At 39.5% G+C, this 23,130-nt stretch overlaps 1 protein-coding gene across 14 annotated transcripts in view; it reads left to right on the forward strand.

Annotated features, from left to right (window-relative positions):
* Positions 1-23,130, forward strand: part of LOC135198187 (oxidation resistance protein 1-like) — a 1,642,352-nt gene that overhangs the window by 1,488,614 nt on the left and 130,608 nt on the right. For 13 of the 14 annotated variants that reach the window (XM_064225746.1, XM_064225738.1, XM_064225737.1 and 10 more), the window contains 2 exons: positions 20,403-20,432; positions 20,838-21,000. In XM_064225746.1, the coding sequence (XP_064081816.1) occupies positions 20,403-20,432; positions 20,838-21,000 (193 nt within the window). The remainder of the gene's footprint in view (positions 1-20,402; positions 20,433-20,837; positions 21,001-23,130) is intronic. The other variant, XM_064225739.1, reaches the window with a different exon arrangement.

Genomic DNA, 23,130 nt, shown 5'->3' on the forward strand with positions numbered 1-23,130 from the left:
CCCTTCACCTTTGGGGGTACAGAGAGAGCGGGAGAGCGGGCAGGGATCTCAGATCCCGTAAAGCCTTGGAAAGAAGCAGTAGAAGGGACAGGAGAAGATCCAGGAGCGCCCAAGGAAAGACCTTGGGCGCCCGACACACCTACCTCAACCAAAAAATCCTCCGCACCTACCGCATAGGCTCAATATTTAGGTCCAAGGTTGCGACATCTGGGACCGGCTCGTGCGTTGGCCAACAAGGCCCCCGAACGACTGCTGCACCTCTTGCTGGATGGAGGCGATGAGAGGGGCTGCAGAGATAGGGTCAACGTATCCTGTTGATTTGCCGCCGGGGAAGATCTGAACGGCCAGCTTCTTATCCAAGATGTATGGCTGGCCCTTGGCGGCGTTCTTCCCGAAGCCGCCCACCCAAGCCTTCAGGGTTGCTAGGGCGACTTCCTTCACGGCGGCAGCCTGAAGAAAAAGAAGGCGAAATTGGAAGCAGTTCTAGTGGCGGGGACGGGGTTTAACAAGCTTATGACTAAGTGTTATTAGTAATACGATAAAGAAGTCTAAAATCGACTTACCCCCCCCACCAGCTGACTGACAAGGTCATAACAGATGGTGCAGGCTTCCGGGTGCCAGACGATCATGGCGTTGTGGGTCGTAGCACACGGGGCGTGAGTCCTGCACTCATCGTGGGCGCAGGGGTCGTACAGTGTCGCATTGCACCCTAGGACCTGACAGTTGGTAGCCTGTAAGTGGAAAGATACATAAGTATCAGGAGAACACTTACAGCCTAACAATTGCTCCGCTGCATGCCGGAGCGAGAAAGTTAGATTAAACCAGAGCCCCGCCATAATACGTGTGGTAACAAGGTGGTTGGAGTTTGTCCAAGGCTACGCCGGAGACAAGAGAAAGAATCCAACCAGGTGTGGTGGTGAGAGATGAAACCACGACGGAAAACGACGGAGATGGTATACACACAGTTAGATAATACTAAAATTCACCGTAAAATTAGGGTATATCCTTATATTATAACGAAATAAGTATCAATCTTTTTCCCGTCTACTAGAAGAGTGCCCGGGTAAGAAGCAAGCTCTCCTCCGGTAGCGGGGAAGAAAAAAAGGGAAGGATATAGTAGGCAAGCAATAGACCACTAGTAGTGACCACCCCGCCCGCTGGCGGAGCCAGACGAACTATAACCAAAGGTGCCCCGGCTGCGGCGGAGGCTCCGTTCGTTATAGTGGGGGAAAGGTGGGACTGAGCAATGGGGGGGGTTCCCGGCGTAACGCGGCGGGAGAGAGAGAGAGGGGGGGGGTGACCTACTCCTCCCCGTCCCAACAACTACCCGCTCGGTGACCCGGTACCCGATACAAGTGGTCGCCCTATACCCCAGCTGGGAAGAACCCCTGGCCTCCTCAGAGAAGGAGGGAGGAAGGCTACTGAGGTTGTCATGGCAACCAAGGGGTCCCCCAGACCCCTCCCTATACCTGGTAGGGAGGGAAGGGGAAGGGTAAGGTGCGATGGAACACGTGACCGCAAGTGGCCTAAGCCGCGATAGCAACACAACCGTGGGAGGGCCACGTGAACCAGGTGTACCAATACATGGGACATGCACCTAGGCTAGCCTAACACCCTAAATAGAACTAAAATTACATCGTAAAAGGTGGAAAAGACACTTTTAGTAAAAGAAAAAGAAGCCCAGGAGGAGGCAAACTGTTCCGAGGAACAGTTGACTACTCGGAGCCAGCGATAGCCGATGAAGAGCAAGAGCCGGGATGCTGGGCCAGAAACACAGAATAGCCCTAAATACCAAACTAAGAGAAATGGTAAACTGGCTGACCTAGCTAAAAAGGTGATGTAAAAAACGATGAACGTGATATAGTAAGCCCATAAGTACAAGAAGTCCCAGTATGGAAGACCGGGAATTCTTAACATGAGGCAGCATGGCGCCGCCACGAGTCGACCGGGAAACCGTATATGACCTATTAGAAGGAAAATACTGGTCCCTGGAAGACTAAAATACGGTAAAATACTACTTATGAGGCACTTAACTTAGCCGATGCGATGGCAGCACGTTCCATGATTGATAAGGGGGTAAATCCAAAGATATACAGCACAAGTGAAAAAAGCGTACAACGCGTACTGTCTAATGATTAAGGATGACCGCTAGGGGCGCTGCTGTCCGTGGCGTCCCTAGTAGTAGTAGTAGCGGCCGCATCACCCGTTAGTATCAGCTCTCTCTAGTGGGGATTTGGATTGGAAGGTCTAAATGGTGAATGTCTCGTGGTAGTGATCCCACTCGCCCCTATTCTCATACCGACACTTCTTTTATAGAGTGAGCGAGTCAGTTTTACTGACATTTTCTTAATTTTGTTTTTCTCTGGTAATTTTAGATTAATTTTGCCTAGAAAGAATGATATTAAGGATCCTTTCATAGGCCGACACGTGCTGAGCCCAGAAATCAATACATATTTGATGATTTTTTTTTTTTTTATGAAAAATTTAATAAAATTAGTTTACATAGTTTTTCATACACCCAAAGCATTAAAAGTAAGGTTTTCTTAGGATTTTTGATGATTTTCCGGCTTACAACGATTTTTGGCTTATGACACGTCACAAGAACGGAAACCCCATCGTAAGCCGGGGACTGCCTGTAACCCGATTTAGACCCTTCTTTGATTTCTTTGGAGGAGGAGGACTTGGAGCAAGAGCAACTTGCTTCTGCATATGTATTTCTTTTTTAAGGTTTTTTTTTTTTCATCATTGTTCACCCCAGCAGCTCCTATGTCATCTGGATCTGTTCATGGTGCGACAACCGACAGAGTCCTTTAGACTTCCTAAGATGGTACCCTCCTTATTTAGAAAGGCTCTCTCAGGGATTGATAATTGGTTGTCAGAGAAGAGAGCTGGATAAGGCTGTATTTTGTTCTCCTCCCTCTAGTCATTCCAAGAGATGTCTATCGTATGCCACAGGAGAGGTGCCTTCTTTGGGAGTTTCTGCCTCCTTCCAAGGGGACTCCTGCAGCTTAATCAATCCTGCACAGATATCAATGTTTAGCTCTGCCAAATCATGTCCTCGACCACAGAGTTGGACCATTTAGTGAAAGATTGTTTCAAGGTATTTGAAGTATTCAGCTCTCTTAGGTGGAAGGTGGGAGCATTGACAAAAAAAATTTAGGACTGCACTTCACTTCAAGATAATATTTGTGTTTGCAACTTACCAAGTATAGTTACATAGCTATAATTTCTAAATCACAGTAGCGCTATTTTGTTTTGGCTAGGCGATTACCCCTGCCCACTACAGGGGGGAGAGAGGAACCAACTCGGCATGGAATTTAGTTGTTTCTGCTGGCTCTGACTGTAAACAGTGATTGGCAGCTACTGAAAGTTTTGGAATTTTAGACTTCCCAGTTGACTTTTTTGGCAATTTGGTGAAGTAGTTCTCTTGTATTTTGGTAGCTGTTTCAGCAATATTTAACAGTCAGAACGTTATTTTACCGATTTGTCTTAACGATCTAGACTTTGACTTAGACTTTGGTTATTTAGAATTGTGGCAATGTCTGACACGGGTTCTCAGAGTACTAGGTGCTACAATATAAGATTGATTAAAGCTTGCTACGACTCGCATTCAATTTGCACTGCATGTAGGGGTCAAACTTGCTCTCAATTGACTTATTGGGCATATGGCTTCTAAGGCTAGCAGTAAGAAACTTTTAGCTAATCAAGATGTTATTGTTGAAGATGTCTCTTGTCTCTAATTCTCCTACTGTTCAACCCTCTCCTTTACCTCTGACTAATCAACCCGATCCTAACCCTGGCTCTCTTGCACCTGAACTCGATGCTGTTGCCAGCCTGTGAAGCACGGGCAGAGTGTAAATTTTCCATTATGTTACAGGCCATGGCAAAATTAAGAGTGTCTGTTAAGACCTTAGTGGAGAAGGTAAGTGAATGTTAGTGCAAGTGTTGTGGAGGAGTGTGTTGGGCTTCAAGGAGTCTCTTCCCAGGTGCCAATGGCACTTTTAGACTCGTCCATTGAAAAGGAGAGCTTGCAATGTTTTGCCTTCATCTGTGTCTCCCAAGAAGTCTAGTGTTCTCCAGGTGGACCACTGTCCTTCATGTAGCTTTTGGGGCAGTCCTGAATGTTTTTTCTCAAGACAGGCGTGTTATAGGAACAGCTTGTGTCTGAGAGGCTCGTGTCCTCTAAGAAACATTCTTCCTTGTCGAACATTCTTCCTTGTCGAGAAAATCATCCTTTGAGTGCCAATCTGGTGATCCCACACTCTGGAAAATTTCTGAGCGTCTTTTGGCGCCGGATCTTTCTTCTCCTGTGCCTATTTCACCAGCTGTTCCCGCTGTCTGTGCCTCTAGCTCTACAGGAGCCCCCCACTGGCACTGGAGCTCCCATTGACACCACAGTCCCCATCAGTGCCACATGGCCAGAGTGTTTTTGCTCAACAACCAGTTTTTTCAAGTGCTACAAGACGTATTCTTCCTACGACTTCATGTTGATGCTGGTTTGGATCCATCTATAGCAGACATTCAGAATAAGCTGGACAGTACATATTCTAGGTTTTATGGAGATTACTACGTACATGGTCTGCACAGTTGCAAATGAACTTGTCTCCCTTATTTTCAGCAGGAGAGGAAGAGGAAGTAGAGTAGAGAAGAAGACTCTCCCTACAGCCTACGCTTTGATACTTCGCTGTTTCTTAGTGAATTTTCCGTTTCTCGCCAGTAGCTCCTCCTTCTCCAGCTTCTACCTATATGATGGCTAACCAGTCGGATTCATCAAAATTACCTCAACTGGTTCTCTCTTCATCTGCTCAAAAAGCCTTGATAGAAGTTAACCTTTGGCTCTTGGAGAAGAGAGAGCAAGTTGTTAAGGTTAACTTTTAATTTCCCTCCTTCGAGGCTTTCCATAAGGAGACACTTGTGTTACGAAACAGGGTAAACTCTCTCTTTGGGCGTGTCTGCCTCTGCCCAAGGAGACTTCTCTGGCTTCATAGACTCCTCCAGGAGATCGGCCTTTAACTTGGCCAAGATCATGTTTTCTGCACTGGAATTAGATCATCTGGGTAAGAATATCAAACAAGTCTTCAAGGCTGTAAGCTTTCTTGACTAGTCAGTAGGGGTGTTGGCCTGTGAGATTTAGGAATGCTTGGCGCTTGCTATAGACTCTGTAATGGACCCTCTATGAGTTGTTTCTTGACTCTAGATAAAGGGATCTTGGTTCCCAAGAATTGGCCTCTGTCCTTACTCTAGGCAGGTATTTTGAAAAAAAAGAGAACTTTGGCGTTTATTTATTCCTAAAGTAGTATTGCGTACTCAAAGGTGTCTGCTCTTCTCTACTCTCCTTTGGACAGCAAACGTCTTTTCATGGAGAATACGGTGCTTCAGGTTTCTTCTGACCTCTAGAAGAAATCTATGCAGGATCTTCTTGCCCTGTTGACGAAACACTCTCGGGAATCAGCGCTTAGTACGGGCCCTATTCCTTCCACATTGGCGCAGCCCTTTCATGGCAGGAAAAACTCCAGATCCTTCTCCAGGTCGCGGGGAAGAGTACGCTTTACTTCTTGTGCTATCAAGAAGTCCTTCTCCAAGACCCCAACAAAGGAATGAAGTAGCAGTCCTATGTACAGCAGTAGGAGCAAGGCTATGCCAGTTTGGATGAACTGGGAAGCAAGAGGGGCAGAGCCTTGGATAGTAAATGTTTTGAAAGAGGCCTATGCTATCCCTTTCGAGAGGAATCTACTTGTAACCAGCTCTGATAGCTTTAACAGCTTACTCTGCAAATTCAGAGAAATTCATGGCCCTGTCTCAAGAAGTATCTTACTAGAGAAAGCAGTAGAGTTAGTAGAAGATCCTTGAACTCCAGGGTTTTACAACCAACTATTTGTAGTCCCCAAAGCCTCAGGAGCTGGAGGCCCATACTGGACGTAAGCACACTGAATCTGTTCGCAAGACCAAATTCAAAGTGGTGATGAACCAGACAGCATTATCATCCATTCGTCAGAAGGACTGGATGATTTCGATCAATATGGAAGATGCATACTTCCATATCCCATTCATCAAGATTTGAAGAAGTTTCTCCAGTTCATCTTCAAGAACTAGATCTACCAGTTCATAGTATACCCCATTTCGAAATGGCTACGCCCAGTTTAGATAACTGGCATCTTTGTTCTCAGTCAGAGAGGAAATGTACGGAGGACCTTCAGAAAACTGTTACTAGCTTGGGCCCTGGCCTTCTAATAAATGTGAGAAAGTCCCAGTCAGTCCCCTGTCAGGAAATAGTCTATTTGGGGATGAGATCAACTCAGTGGCTTTTCAGGCATTTTCTTCCCGCTAAAGGATTGAGTCATACATTCAGAAAGACCACTTTCTATCACTTAAATCTTGTTCCACGAAGGAGTGGATGAGCCTACTTGGGATCCTCTCCTCCATAGAACAGTGTGTGTCACTAGGAGGGCTACACATGAGCAATCTTCAGTTTCCCCTCAAGATGAATTGGGACAGGAAGAAAGATCCGGACTCATTTATGTTCCCAGTGATGGCCTAGATAAAAGAAGACCTGTCGGGCTTTAGATCAGAAGGGAGACCGTTGGAAGGGAAGTCACTCTGTCCTCTGAACCCTGACCTAGCATTCTCTTCAAACGCCTCCGACCTAGGTTGGGGAGCTCTCTTGGGGGACCAAGAGATCTTGTGAGCATGGAATGCACAACAAAAGGATTGGCACATAAATCTGAAGGAGCTAACTGCAATTCACTGGGGGTTGTTAGCCTTTGTGGATCAAGTCTGCGACAGAGTATGTAGTAACTGTCCACATGGACAACACCACAGCACTCTCCTACATAAAGAAACTGGAATGAACACTCTCCTTTCCCTGTCCAAAGTAGCAAGAGCCCTTTTTTTTATGGACAAAACAAAATCAAACCAGAATCCTCAGACTCATTCAAGGGAAACTCAGCTTCTTGGTGGATGAAGTAAATCACAAGAAACAGGTTCTCCTCACAGAGTGGTGTGTCTCGACTTATGGAAACTATGGAGGAGTCTGGTCCTAGCTCTGTTTGCTACAGCCAAGAACCACTAGCTTCCCCTTTGCTGCTCCCCACCCCCAGACCTGCAAGCATGGACGACAGATGCAATGCAGACTGATTAATCAGAGAAAGACCTTTATGCCTTTCCATCCCTCAAGAGAGAGGTCACAAACCAAACATGTTCAGGTCTCACTAGAACATTTCCGTGACCCTCATTGCACCCTTCTGGCCTGCTCAGGAATGGTTTCCGAACCTGTTAGAGCTGCTCACAGATTTTCCAAGGATGTTACCTCAAAAGAACAGTCTGCTCAGACAGCCCCATTTCCAACAGTTCCACCAAGGACTGTCCACTCTGGCCCTGACCACATTCAGACTGTCCGACGACTCTTACAAGCAAAAGGCTTTTCAAGACAAGCTACAAGAGCTATTGCTCAATGCAGAAGAAAATCCTCAAGCAATGTGTACCAAGTAAAGTGGACAGTCTTCCGGTCTTGGTGCAAGGGACATAACATATTGTCTTCTAAGACGACTATAGCAGAAAATGTGGATTTCTTGATATACTTAAGGTCATCCAGGGGCCTTTTTGCGTCGACTATCAAAGGATATAGAGCAATGCTGAGCTATGTTCAGAGTTGTAGATGTGACGGCTTAAAAAGATCTCTCAGATCTAATTAAATCTTTTGACACAGAGAAACAAAAAGAGCCTTAGTCGCTGTCCTGGAATTTGGATGTGGTTTTTGAATGGCAGTCCAAACCACATTTTGATGCATGTGGATAATGTTTGAGTTATTGATAATGTGAATGCAGATAATCGAGGAATTACTCTAGAAGAGTTTGATGTCAGACATGTCATTGGGACAAGAAGGGGAAGGCATTCCCATATGCCATGAATCAAGGATTTTCTTTATGTGACAGTCAACATACCTTTTAGGATAGTAGTTATTCTCAAGGACTTAGCCTATCCATTATAGATCTTTGAGGGCATTATACCAGAAGCAGCAGTGAGGGTGTGCCTTTTGATGAAGGTGCTAATTTGTCTTCAATCAAGGCATTCACTTTGCCCATTAAGATGGTTCCTTATGTGGTTGACTTGATTTATGGCAGTATTTATGACTTGGTTGGTCAATGTTATAAGAATACTTCAGTAATATGTACAGGTAGTTATATTTTGTACTCTGAATTTCAAAGATCTTAGTTTGGAATGAATGAATTTTGCAGAAATTGACTATACAGTAGTACATCCGTTCCATAAGGCTGTTCGAAGTACAATTTGTTTGAAATATAAAACAAAACTCCCCATAAGAAATAAAAGGAATCAGGATAATTCATTACAGCCAACCCAAAAGTCCCTTTTTCCTATTTTTTCTATTAATAATGTGTTCAAAAGTTAAATTAAGTGTAAAGTAATGAAATAGTGCGTTATATGAAGTAAAATTTTCGAAATTTTACTATTTTTTTTTATGATTTACAAATTGTTTGGTGAAAATAGCACCTGGCCAGATGGGGGATGGAGGGAGGAGAGACAGGAATCCTTTGAGGAAACCAAAATGGTCGCACTAGGCAAAGGTTGATAACAAAATGAATTTTATTCACATTTTACAAAGATAATCAGAGGAATCGATAGTGTGTGTCCAATTGTGTCTGAGAGAGAGAGAGAGAGAGAGAGAGAGAGAGAGAGAGAGAGAGAGAGAGAGAGAGAGAGAGAGAGAGAGAGTAATCAGCGTGTTTACACTTGGATCTTAAGTGCACGAAAGAGATTAATTATGCCACAATACATCAACTTACTGTTGGGAAACGGTAGACTTTAAAATAAGCATGAGGATTTTGCAAACAGATAAGTAATAAGACAAGAATGCAAGAAAAAGAAAGAGAGATAAAATAACATTTCACAAGGAATCCGTTTAAACAGACAATCCAAGGCATGTCAGAAGCAGAACACAGCGCCAGTTTGTTTATTACAGAGCTGACTTACTTTTACAGTAGTAAAAAATGGTAAAAAGCAATTGTCACTAGATAGGTATTTTACCGCAACAAAAAGAACTGATTTCCCACTGACCTATAAGCCCAGCTTATAAGTCAGTGGGAAGCAGACCCTTTCTTCCCTCTCCTCTTCTCTCTCTATCGTCTCACTCTCAGCACACAGCACACTGGCTCAAGTAAGTTTTTTTTTATTGTATTGCATTTGATTGTTTTTATGTTTTAGAATTATCTTTAATTCATTGTGAAATAACATTTTATTTTTTATGTAAATTGGTGCTGCTTTTACATACATATTACAGGCAGTCCCCAGGTTATGACGGGTTCGGCTCATGACGTTCCGAGGTTAAGGCGCTTTTCAATTACTATATTCATCAGAAATTATTTCCAGGGTTACGCCGCCTGCAATGCTGATCTGGCAGAAAAAATATTACACCAAAAATGCAAAATAATCAATATTTGAAGTTTTTTTATGAAAAATGCATTAAGAATGCAGTTTACATAGTTTTTAATGCACCCAAAGCATTAAAAGTAAGGTTTTCTTAGGATTTTTGACGATGTTCGGGCTTACGACGATTTTCGGTTTACGTGTCTCAAGAACAGAACCCCTGTTAACCTGGGGACTGCCTGTATAGTAAAGATTTTACTGTCTCTTTTCTCCTCAGCAATATCACGACGCAGGATAACTTAAAATCATTCGTCTATTAATCTTAAAAAATATAAACGCCCCCGCATTCTACCTCAAGTTAGCTGTGCATCACTGCTATGATGAATGATTTTGTTAATCGTTCATGCTAAATCTTATAGTTAAAAGCTTTGTTCTTTCATTTACTATTTTGTTGATATTGTTTCTTGACCATCTCACTCGGTGCACTGAACAGTGGCTCAATTACGACTTTCTTTTACTGTGTAGAATTTGATTGTTTTCATATTTTATAACATTAAATTTATTGGGAAATTCCCTTTTTTTATGTGAATTGTTATTGCATTTACATACATACAGTAATATTTTAACTCTCTCTTCTCCTTCTCTCCTCAACATATCAACACTCCCTCATTCAGTCTCAAGTCAGCTGCGCGTGACATCACCGCGGTTACGTACGATTTTATACATCTTTTATGCTAAATTTTATATTGAAAATTAAATTTCATACGAGGTACCACTGTACTATATACAGTCTCGGCTGATTGAGTATTCGTCAATAAATATACTTACGTTTGAGCTGAAAGATGGATACCAAATATAAAAATAATAATAATAAGGATTTCATATACCCTAATTTAATACTTCATCGAGCCTCCTTTGGCCTTGATGATGGCTTTTAGATGATGTGGAAGTGAAAGGGCCAGGTTCATCAATAGTTGGGGGTCAAGATTGTCCCAGATGTCACCAAATGCAACCTCGAACATGGGAATGGAGGAGACATCATGGTTCCGTAATTGCGATTTCAATCCCCCACAAGTTCTCGATAGGATTCAGATCTGACAAGTCGCCTGGCCAGTCTTGAAGCAATTGATGATACAAAAATCAAGATAATTTTCAATTAATTTTGCGGTATGTGCAGGGGCATTGTCTTGCTGAAAGAAGCCATTGTTGGTGGCCTCAAAGCAATCTCCCAAATAGTCAACTAGGAGTTCAAAGTATACTGTCTTTGGTCAGTTTGATTCTTTGGCAGTATGATGAGTTTTCTAGTGCCATAGAAGGAAAAACAGCACCATCCCATCAGATACTGGGGGTATTTTACTGTGTGCTGCACGAACTTGGGGTCATAGGGATCATGTTGTTTTAGATTAAGCCCTCCTTTTAACTTTCCCCCACCTGTTGCTTGTCACTGTGAACGTGACTTCATCTGTCCAGAGGACACATTTCCACCTTTCCTCCACCCATGCAATCTGTCTCTTGTAAAAAGAGAACCTGGTCACCCTTTGCTTTAGGGTGATGAGGAGTTGCCAACGTTTCGCAGCATGCTCGCGAAATCCGAGGGTGAGCTAATACAAGATTGTCTTGTGTTCTCCAACACTTTATTCTCCTATTTGAGGATACGTGCTGTAATCCTAGGATTCCTGTCCACCTCTCTCTTTATGAGCCGTGCTGTAGCCTCATTTATTTCCCGTGGGTGATGGCCACGAGGAGCGTGGATGGGTATTTCCATGGAACATCCTTTGAACTTGCGAATTGAAATTTGCACTGTGCATACGGTCACGCCCACAACTTCCGCAATATCCTTGTAAGTTATATTAACCTTATGTAAGGTGATTATCTGAGCTATGTTCTCTTGGGATAGCAACCTGTTTTTTCTCATTGCAAAAAAAAAGCACACTAAATGGGGCTAAATACACAAAAAATGTATGTGCACAACCAGATATGACAATATTTAGATATTTACTCTCCACCCACATGGAAGAATACTAGATAGGTTGCCATGTCGCTTAAAAGTGCAAAAGGATTGCCAGATGTCCCAAGGATCGAATAATGGATTTTCCTCAAATAATAAATGCTCCAGAGAATTTTTAATATAAGGGAAATTCAGTATTTGGCGAATACTCAATCTGCTGAGATTTTATAGAATGGTTGCTCTTAGTAATCAGTGATTTTTGGTGAATGTGAAATTAAAGGAGCTTTTATAAATGTTTTTTCAATTATTATATTGTCTGTCACACATTGTTTGGATGTGGTAGAAATTGTAACAGTTAATTTGGTTTTATTATTGTTGTGGTAAATTAGGTACATTGCTGTCACTGCCTAATTAATGGCAATGTACTGTGGTTTAATGTTTGTATTCATTATATGTTCACACTTACTACCTGGATAATATCATGCATCAACCCCCACTATTCTTATTTGAATATGTTTGTGAAGTTATTTGGAATCACGCTCCAGATCACTCATTTGTTGTCGCCTGATATTTGAGCTGTGGTTAGTGTTACTTTATTCATTTGCTTGCTGGTATGCTTCATATTTTGATGTTGGTGTTATCTTTTTCATGTGAAAGTTAAATTATACATTTTTACATATATGTATTGTTGTGTTCCATCGTAAAGCTTGCACTCTGGAGAATGAGTTTTCAACTTAACCCCTTGAGGTGCTGATGGCTTGAAATTCTCGGATTGAGATTTGTAAAACATTTTTACTCCTCATATAGACTTTTTATTTTGGTGGTTTTATATTGTTCGTAGTACTACAACAAAGGAAAACTATTCTTCTTCAAAATGGCACCATAAGTAGCATTAACATGAAAAATAAATATACAGCAATTAATGAAAGACACTGCTAAACTCAGAAGCTGTCATATACATAATATGAATTACAACAGATTAATTTTGCTCCACACTAATAATTTTTGGGGTTGAGAGATTAGGCAGGAAATAATTACCTAATTATTTAATGAAATCTTGTAAATAGTAGTTCAGTGATCTGATTAAACTTTGATAATGATGAAGATGATGATGATGATGATGATGTGTTGTTGTTGTTGTCTTCTTGAGTAAAAACTTTTTGAATTGTTACTCAAGCAGCGTGTGTGCTTATTGAGGTGTAGTTATAGTAACTCCAGTTCAAGTTATAAAATTTTAAGTGATAATACTGGCTTCTATCTCATTTGGTATTAAGGCTGGTCAGACAGAAAAGTTTAAATACTTAGGATCTATTTTAAGCCAAGAGGGAGGATGTGAGGCTGAAGTTGCAGTAGGCTGAAGTTTACAGTTGGATAAAAGTGGCGTTGGGGAAGTGGAGAGATGTAGCTGGATTAGTATGTGATAAGAAAATGCCATTCAAGCTAAAAGTCAAGATCTATAGCACAGTGATAACACCCTGTGTTGATATATGGATTGAAAATGGGCTCTAAGACAAAAAGAAGCAGCAAACCTTGAGAGAACAAAGATGAGAATGATGAGGCGGATTATGGGAATATCACTGTTTGAGAGAGTGGAAAATGATGAAATAAGAAGAGCAGGCTCAGTAAAGATTTCAGAGGTGATAAGAGTGTTACGATTGAGATTGTATGGGCATGTGTTAAGGATATATGACGAGGAGGGAGTGAAGAGGGCTTGGGGAGAACCTGTTAGAGGAAGAAGATCGAGAAGGAGACAAGAGAATTAGATGGGAAGGTAAAGTGAAGGAAGATATGGAGAGAAGAGGTTTGATGGAGGATGATGCCTTTGATATCGGGCAACCGACCCCTAAATGTAGGGGTAACGGTGGGAAAGGTATAGATGGAGACCATTATAATTTCTGCTTGTGATATCTTACAATGAAAACAGAAGCATGATTATAATAAAATTAATATGTTGGCTACATTGAGAAAAAGTGAGCAGAACTTGCCCTTTAGTTTGTCCTGTGCTTTTGCAAACTAACTCTTTCTTGTCTATGGATAAAAGTGACAGAATAAAACCTAAGTCGCCTTACTAATAATAATGATCTCCAGCCTCTCACCTAATTCATTCTAATCAAGATCTGTTGCATGGGGAGGTGGATTGTTTAAAAAAGGTTTCTCCTCAAAATGTAAAAACAGCAAAGAAAATTAACATCAATAAATTTTCACAAGTAAAATGAGAGAAACAATATCCTTATGGGAGGAACCTGGTTAACTGTAAACAAATGCTGATAATTACCAGGTTGCCTCATGGTAATATATTAACACTTTTTAAGTTGGGTACTACAAGAGTCTTATAGGAGCTTTGACCATGCACAAAATATCCATTTACTAACAAACGTACTTGTTCTTATTAATTGGTACCAGCTTATATACAGGGGCCTGTTGTTGAAAGGGCTACTAATTTGGCTAAAAATGTTTGAAAAAGCACAAGACTAGTTTATCTTGGTTTATATAGAATTTTAACCTAATGATTGAAGATAATCTAATGGTCAGTACTCATTGGTGAAGATGAATGAAGTTAATCTAGAGTGGCTGGCAGTTATTACCAATTTTGTTGATTTGTTTTCCATATTTTGTTAGTCCCTTTATTTTCAAATTTGTAACAGAAGGAAAGCCCTGCAGTTGCACTATGAAACAATTGTTAGGAGTGGGTGGAACGTAAGATGAAATTAAGAGAATCTGAATGGAGGTACAGTGAAAGAAATAAATGGTGTTGCAGCTAGGGACTAAAGGGATGCTGCAAAGAACCTTTAAGTAATGCCTACAGTGAAGTGTATGAGGTTCACTGATGGGCCTAACAATTTATGGTGGAGGTTTCATAATTATTATAATGGCTATTATAACTCTAAAAGAAAATCCTTTCTTAGGGACAAACCAGTAAGGTTTTTAACTTGCATAGCAATCTTCCAGTAAATTAATGTCTATACTACTTATATGAAAAAACATAGACATTGCTTTTGCGAAAGCTTGTCCTTTTTGGTTTGTTCCAGAGGTAGGTTGTTTCATTTTGAATTACTAGACAAGTTCTTGAGAAGTTTGGAACTATAGGGATATGGTACCATTGTTTGTGGTTATTGGTTCTTTAAAAGTGGGACTTGTGAGCAAATCACTACAGGCAGCCCTCAGTTAACCGCGGTATCAGTTAACGGCTATTCGGTTTTACGGTGCTTCTCTAGCGACGCTGTTAACTGGATTTTTGGTGCCAATATCTGGTTAGCAGTGCCGATATCCGGTTAGCAGCGCCAATTTCTAGTTAGCAGCAGCGCCAATCTCTGGTTAACAGCACCAATATTCGGTTAGCGGTTCCATTAAGCAGGTTTTTAGTGCTGTTATTGCTGGTTTTCAGTAGCAGCATCAGCTGGGGACGGAACCCCCCACTGTTAACTGAGGGCTGCCTGTATCTGTTTATATGGAGAATTGTTTTGCAAAAAAAGTTATTTTCAGTGCTATTGAAGCCCCTCAGCTATTGTAATAAAAATTCCCTTGTACAAATTATAATTCACAAGTTGAAAGGCAGTGTATGTTCCAGGTTCCCGCCCAAACGGGGTCTGGATTCATGGAGCTGACTCTCTCTTATCTTATCCCATCTCCTTTTAGGTGGGGTTAATATGTTAATTCCTCCTTTTGAAGGTGGAGCTTGCTAAATTAACATGTTAATACCTCCTCTTTGAGGTGTGGCTCCCGTGTGATTGGAAGCTGAGTGAGTTTAGTGCGAGGTCACAGGTAAACTGTTTTATTGCACTTTTAAGATTTCATCGAGAGTGTTATGGCTGTTGCCGCTCACCGTCTCACCAGTGTCCGGTGCCTAATAGGTTTGTTGCATCTATGGTTGTTGACTAAATTTGACTCACACGCCAAAGTTCACCTCTCTCTCTCTCTCTCTCTCTCTCTCTCTCTCTCTCTCTCTCTCTCTCTCTCTCTCTCTCTCGCTCTCTCTCTCTCCTCTCTCTCTCTATCTCTCTCTTCTCTCTCTCTCTCTCATTATTTCCACTGTACTCTGTACTCTCTCTTATGTTTTATGCTATCCTATCTAATATTATTTTTCATAGTTATCATTACATTTCAACAGTTATACATACCTTGTATGTCCAAGCTTCAGCAATGAGTGAATTTTTCAAGTTTTAGAAGTACATAGTCAACTAAGAAATTTTTTCATAATCTTCATCCTTTTAAATTTACGTATCTTAATGTCCTAGTGTAGCTGCTGCTTGTCCTCAAAGGAGTTACCCTTATTGCCCCACTTGAGCTCCACAAGACAGACCAACTAATATAAAGAATTCTCTCATAGTTGGTCTAGGCTGGAATAGTGCCATTGTTGATACATTGATGGAATATAAATGCAGTGGCTGCCCAGATCATGACTCGCCCTTCTTCCACAGACCTGGCAACTATGGTATGGGTAAGGGAGGGTCTTATTATTCTCGAGTCTTTAAAAGTTGACACAACTTTTTTCTGCTCTAAGAGGGTGTCCCCTGAGCACAAATCTGTTGTTTACATTCTTGGGTAGAATGTTCGTCTATATTGACATCTCTTGGATCCTTTTCTAATTTTCAATATAAAGTGGTGTTAAGGGGTTTAATTAGAATTATCTTCATGGGCCTTTAATTGAGCAATGCTCATACGTACTGCCCCCTTACAAATACAGGTATACTGTTAATGTATCTATCCAGGCTGCATGGTATTTTCTTAGCAGGATGAAATTCTTTCTAGTACTTCTCTTCTATTGGTTTGAAATATTTGAATAAGATGATAATAAAATTATAGTTTTATTATATTACCATAACTTTGTGCCACCAAATATAGCATACATATACTGTACAGTATTTACACATTGTGCAGTGTGCTCCCGTAGTCGTGAGGATGTGTACCAGACCCACCAGCAAATAACTAGAATCCATGAATAGTGGAAACCTCTATAGAAATGCTTAAAACTTCCTATTTTGTTACTTAAAACTCAAGAAAAACCCACTGAGAATGTTTGTACTTGGTTTTTTAAATATAATTTTATCGTAAAAAGTGCAATTTATAATTAAATTGAAAAAAAAAATTGTGGACATTTCTCATAGAAAAATAATGCAAATAGGCAAATTTTCCACGAATAATGGGGGTATATGTTCCAGAGAGAAATCCGCAAATCCAGAGTGCTTGAATATGGGTGTTTCACTGTATTGTGACTTATGACTTGTAACTGTCTGTAGTAATTGGAGTATGATAATACATTTAATCTAATTATATTACTATAAAACATATCTTACCCAAAATATATTTTTGTGCATAGTATTGTGACTTGTGACTAATTTAAAGAGTTTGTGTATTTACTGGTCATTGCAGTGATGTACTTGAAACCAAATCTGTCTTAAATCCCAATTTATGTTCCACTTATTTGATGGATATATGTGGCTCGCAAGCTGCTACTACTTGTGTTATTTTGTTTTTCCCATTACAAGGCTGGTTCCAAACAAGACCCAAATGTCACTTGCTCTGTTGCAAATTGCAGTCTGCTTACGGAACCACCTGCTGCAAACAGCCTTTGTAACATATTTCATCAGTGTAGTACTAACTATGGCATTATTCTAGCTGAGACCAGCTATTAGAAAGTTATCAATCTAAGTCTGTATGTCTTATGGAGCCCCAGTGGGACCAAAAGGGTAACTGGCAAACACTTTGGGCCATTCCTATGAGCATTCAGTATCTTGACTCAGTGGTTTGGTTAAACTACTTAATGATAATGATAAACTACAGCAATTGTCAAGTTTTGTTGAGAAGAGTATTGACCATAAAGTAGAAAGCCACTCCATCCTTTACCATTCTGTCGTACTCTTAATATGCCAGTTCGCAGAAGGCATTAGCCTGTACTATGTCAGAGCAATTTCTGTGTATCTCTAGAGAACCAAGAAGCATGTGGGTGTTGCCCATGTGTTTTTCTTGTTCAATGGACACACCATGGAGGAAGTTATTCAAAATGGTATCCAGTTCTGACTCAGTTGTTTTAAAAGCCTACAAGATATAACTGATGTCAAAGCAGACAGGCTGACTTGGTTCTGTGGCATTAGTGAACCATATGGTCTCTGTTTTAGGAAAGGTTCCTTCTGAATATATCATCATCATTACCTCCTATGCCTAATTGCTCCTATGCCAGTATACTGGTATGGTAGTTTGGGTCTTCAAGTTGCATTTCCAAATGGGTTTGTAGCTGATGGTTGGCAGATTGTTTCACATTCTTCAATTACAACAACCAGGCTAACATATGCATATCATATATCTATCTCATAAGGCAACTCCCTTAAAAGACCATAGCAGTAATGTTCTATAATAATGTACTGTGAAAAATTAAGAAAGTGACAAATGAAAAACTGACATCATCATAAGTACATGTATACCCATAAGTTAGATAGCAAAATTCTTAGGCATAATCTCTGACACGTGTGAACTGGATGGACCATATAGCCTGTATAAAACCAAATTCAGAAACTATCTCACATATTAGGGAGATAGCAGACAAAGCAAATGATATGCATATTCTAGACCAAGTGTCAGATATACAGTTCAGCCTCAGATACAGCTTTGAAAAATTTAGATGCCGTGCATAATGTGGTACTGTACTTGAAATAAGTACTGGAGCTTTTAAATTTTCCCCAGACTGTGCTCTCCAAATAAAAGTGGTGAACTGCTCCTAACTCTTCATTGTGACTTAGTTATATGTATATTGGAACAAAAACACAAATAATTAGTTCATTGACAAAAATCTTTTTTGATCAAACAGAGATACACTATTTATAAAAACCTTACCCAGTACATACTATAAAGTTTCTCCAGTATTAGAGATATCTCCTCCTTGGACTCTGCATGAGATACAAACTTGTATGCACTTCAGGTAATTAGGTATTTAATATCTACTGTATATTTATATCCCAAATCATCATATACAACATGCAGTAGAACACGTTTATGTAAAGGTCCACACTGAGCAATATAATACAACGGGATATTGCATACAGTTTTTCTTGTTAACAATGCTTCTGTTTTTACAGAAGTATTTACAGTAAGATCAGGCATGAAAATTAATTAAGGTATACCATCACAGAAATATATAATTTTTAGCAATTATTATTACTATGGAAACCCATTAAAATTATATTTCAAAAACCTTTGCACAATTTATTAACTTTCCACTTAACAAATTACTATTATATGAAAGTTGTGAAGTGCTGAAATACAGTAGAACTGGAGAAGCTGATGAAGCAGCCAATGCTGCAACTACTGACAAGATCACATGTAGACATTCCTATTAGTGATATATAACAACTCAAAAGCCCAATATAGTAATAAACAATGAGAAAGTGTATGGAATAGTGAACATGGTAGTGACAAATTGAAACAGATTAAGCCAAGTTTTGACTTTTTAGAGTTGGTCGTTCTCATTTGACCATAGATATTTGATGAATAGTCCACATGACCCAATCCTCTTATATACAGACTGTAAATTAACACTAACTATTAAACATTTTTTGTGTGAATGTCCAAAATATAATCAACAAATCACTTTGGAAAAAAAATCATTTGTGTACTGTAAACATTTTCATCAGATCATCCTCCATTTTCAGTAAAGCCAATTTGAAAAAAATTTAAGGAACTGTAGTTTAATAAATAAACTCTAAACTTCAACATAAACAGACAAATCCTTGGGCCAGTTCTTTAAGAGCTAAATAAATTAGCTCTGTGGTCTGGTTAAACTACTTAATAATATAGCAATAACTCCCTGTATATTTTAACAATACAAGTTCTGTTGTTCAAGATCTATCCCTAGAAACTTTGATGTGGTTTGCACAGGATTCAAGTAGTCTGTCTGGATGTTTTATAGCAGGTTGGTTCTTCCCACCTAAATTGAAATTAGGACTACAGTAATTAAGTAATGATCATGATGTAAACAAAGTTCTTTAAATACAACATTTTTCCCCCACACCTGTTATTCATAAGAATTATCCTCTTCCAGCCCTGCAAATTTCCATTAGCTCACACATCAGATGACATGAAGAATAGGATTGTTACAAAATAAGACGTACAATCTTTGTATTCTTGCAGTACTAGTAACTCACAGATGTTTTCTTTCTTTGAAATAAGTGATCTCATGACCCCAAAAGGGCTAATTATAAGTGTAATGGGGCTCATATGATTTTTTTTGAAAATGCATATAAGAAATACTTTAACACCTTTTATAAAAGCATTTTTTTAAATCGAGGGATGTGTATAAATGACTGAGTGGTATTTTATTTGTTTATGACATTTCGTGAAGTTCGGTTCTGCTTATGCATACCGGGATCTAAGTACATTATGAGCATTGGAGCAATTGTTGTGGTAATAGCTGTGATAATCAGTCTATACTAGAGATGGACTAGGTTTCATTGGTTGTTACTTTAGGTTTCACCTTGTCCAGTTCATTTTCTTTTAATTGCAAGGGCACAGTTGTTTTCCCAGAGGTTCTTAACTGACGCTCTGCCCAAGGGGGAACATTTACAGTAGTCCCAAAACAGTTTGCACCAGCCTTGAGATTATAAATGTTACATATCTACTTAGGTCTTGGGATTTAATTTTATTTTATAGTCAAAGTATCAGATATAGTCAGTAGTCATGTAACCTCTGAGAAAGGAGCAAAACTGGTTGCATCATTGAGTTTTGTAATTCCTTGGACATTACTGGATATAACATCGAGACTGTCAGTCATTTGGCCTTTTAAATGCCTTAATGGGTCCTTTGGTGGGACTGTTTGCTATCGGGTTTGGCTGTCATTTATGACATAGAATATTATATTTTCATCAGAAATTTTAATCTAAGACCCTACCTTTGTCCAAATTATTCCCTCTGGAAGTTGACTGATGTATTCTTCCAAAAACACACTGTTTCGGGATTGTAAGTCCATCCCTATAGTAATCCTGTATACTATGTATATTATGAATAAATAACACTTAAAATTTACAGAAATGTATTGCACCTTTAAATGGTTTTGAAACTAATGTAAACTTTTTCCTACATAAAGATTTAGGCTTCAAGGAGGACTCTATTAAAGGTACCAAAACTTTTTTTAGGGCTCAATGCTTCCTCATTTACTAAATCCACCACTTCAATCCCAAAAGCTTTTGTTTCAGGTGTCATCTTCCCCTATTTTTCTATTGCACCTCTTATTCCTGTGCAAATTTTCCTATCTAGCAGCATTATTTTTATCCTAGCACGAAATGGTTGCTCTCCCTACAGCACTGTTTCAGCTAATCTGTGCACTTTTGGGACCTTGTGCGCCTGCTGTAGGATAGTGAAGCTCTTAATAGAAGCTTCTTCACTCCAAACCTTGCTTAAATGTGTTTTAATGAACATTAATTTTCAAGGAATAGTTCAAGAACTGAAATGTCTTATATAGATCACTATCTTGAGTTGCTAATAAAGATATCTTATATGTGTTATTTTATATTTAATGCAGAATTGATTCCAAAGCCTGCAGCTTCATGTGAAGATCCTCCACTATATCTTTGTTTGAAGATGGGCAAACCAGCAGGCAAGAGTCTCCCTAAATCTACTCCTGTGATGTCATATGGCAAGAAAAGAATGCGTCCTGAATACTGGTTCAGTATACCCAAAAATAGGTATGTATTTATATGTAAACAAATAACCTTTTTATACAAAATTTTCCCAGAACCTTTAGTTTATAAAACAATTATTTTACAATAATATAGTGAGGAATTTTATATTAACAATACTTTCATTTCTATATATTTTCCCAATAACACCTGTATACTGCCTAACTTGATGATTTATGTATAGAAACTTATCTCTTAAATAATACTTCAGTACAAGCCAACTTAATATGAAAAATGAATGCACGTACAAAATATTCCAAAATTACTTCAAAAGGAAACAGTTCATGAACACTTGCTCATCAACTGCTTACCCCCATCTTAGCTAGTCAGAGGGGTTGACATTACACACCAGAAAGTGAACTTGAGAGTGAATTTATAAAACCTGATAAGAACAGGAGTGTGTGTATTCCAGATGTCAAGTTTTTTAAAATTATAAATGTATTTTCTACAAATAAAGAATTATTTTGATTAAGATAAATATTTTACTTCATTTCAAGTCCATTGCTTTTACTTAACCATTTTTGCACCAGCACTTAACCCCAATAACTCCAATCTTGAAAAAAGAAGCAGCAGATTGGGTGATACTACCATGTGTTACACAAATGTGAGATGGAATAGCCCATTGTCTTCACCAGTTCAGCACACGATAACAGATGTCAGCCATTCATATCTCTCAAGTTCAAGTATATGGAGAGAATGAATGATACATATTTTCTCTTGATCAGTTAGTACAGCCTCAGCCTGCAGAGGATTACATAAACTGATAGATATTAGGATATTATCACAGCATATGTATAGCAGATTGACAGCATTTATTTATATTATAAATGGTTCTATAGATTTTATTTTTCCTAAGACAGAAAATTTCATCCTTTATTCTTTTCCTGTGGTTCATCTTCCACAAATCACCTCCTGCCTCCTTTATCACGGTTTTTGTCCATGTAGGTGTCTGTCTCCCAACTCTGGTGGCTGCAGAAGTCCGGCTATCACTAACACAAACAATTATTGATGTTGTTGTTGTGTGAAGGATATATCCAAGCCATCTCATTTCTCATTTGTCATAATCTCATGCACATCATGTGGAGAGGATCAGAAGACTCTAGGCTGACATCTTGAAATTTATTTATGCAGGAACAACCCAGGCCAAGTTGTAGCTAATCTCTCTGTGTTCTGGGTCTACGTAGCCCCTTCAGCCCCATTTCGGCAAGTTATGATCAGCAGCCTCCCAGCCAAGTAATTTCTTGGTATTCACATCAAAGGCCATATTGGTAGCAAAATACGTCTTTTAGATTATCAAGCTTCAGAATTATGTACTACATGCAACAAAAGATGCCACACTAGCTTTCTAATTTCCCAAGCCTTGCCAGCCGCCTCTATAGTGAAGGTGTAGGTGTCACATGCAACAATTCAGCAGCAGTGGTGTACCCAAAAATCATGTGAAAATGAATTTCAAGGCTCTCTGTCAGCTCACCATTGCAAACTGTATTTCACCAGAAGAACAAATACAAAAAACCAAACATTTAATCCAGGATAGCACAAACTAGTGGAAGATTCATTCTACCTAAAAATTAGTAAGACTAGGAGCCTCTAGGTGACCAGTTTATGAGCCACAGCTGTAATAGAGATAGTCCAAGAACTCGGAATGTTGAGGCCATAAGTACACAACAGGGACAACTTGTTCATTTTCACCTTTCAGCCTAATTTCTATCATCAGCAGTAGTTACTGGATCTTCTTGCTCATTTGGGAGATATTCCATGGAGTCTGTCCAGGTAAGAGAAACTTTACAACAGTCTCGAAATAGTAGATCTCCACATGTGGAGATAATCAAGCCTCAGTCAGAAAGGATTTTCATTGAGGCTGCCAAAGTCATCACTACAGCTTGCAAAGATCAGTGTTCCACTAATTCAGGGGTGGTCAATCTTTTGCATCCTGTGCACCAATTGTTGTTCATTTTTAGTTCAGAGGTACCACACAAACTTGTACCCACATTGTCTTTTAAAGCATGGTAGTATTAATATTTTGGCAGTTATGCATAAGTTTATTATATACCACCCGCAGTCCCTGGGTTATGTCAGAGTTCCATTCTTGAGGAACAACAGAAGTCAGGAAACGACTTACGCCAGAAGACTGTTAAA

The sequence above is a fragment of the Macrobrachium nipponense genome, chromosome 21 (assembly GCF_015104395.2).
Source record: "Macrobrachium nipponense isolate FS-2020 chromosome 21, ASM1510439v2, whole genome shotgun sequence".
NCBI lineage: Eukaryota > Metazoa > Arthropoda > Malacostraca > Decapoda > Palaemonidae > Macrobrachium > Macrobrachium nipponense.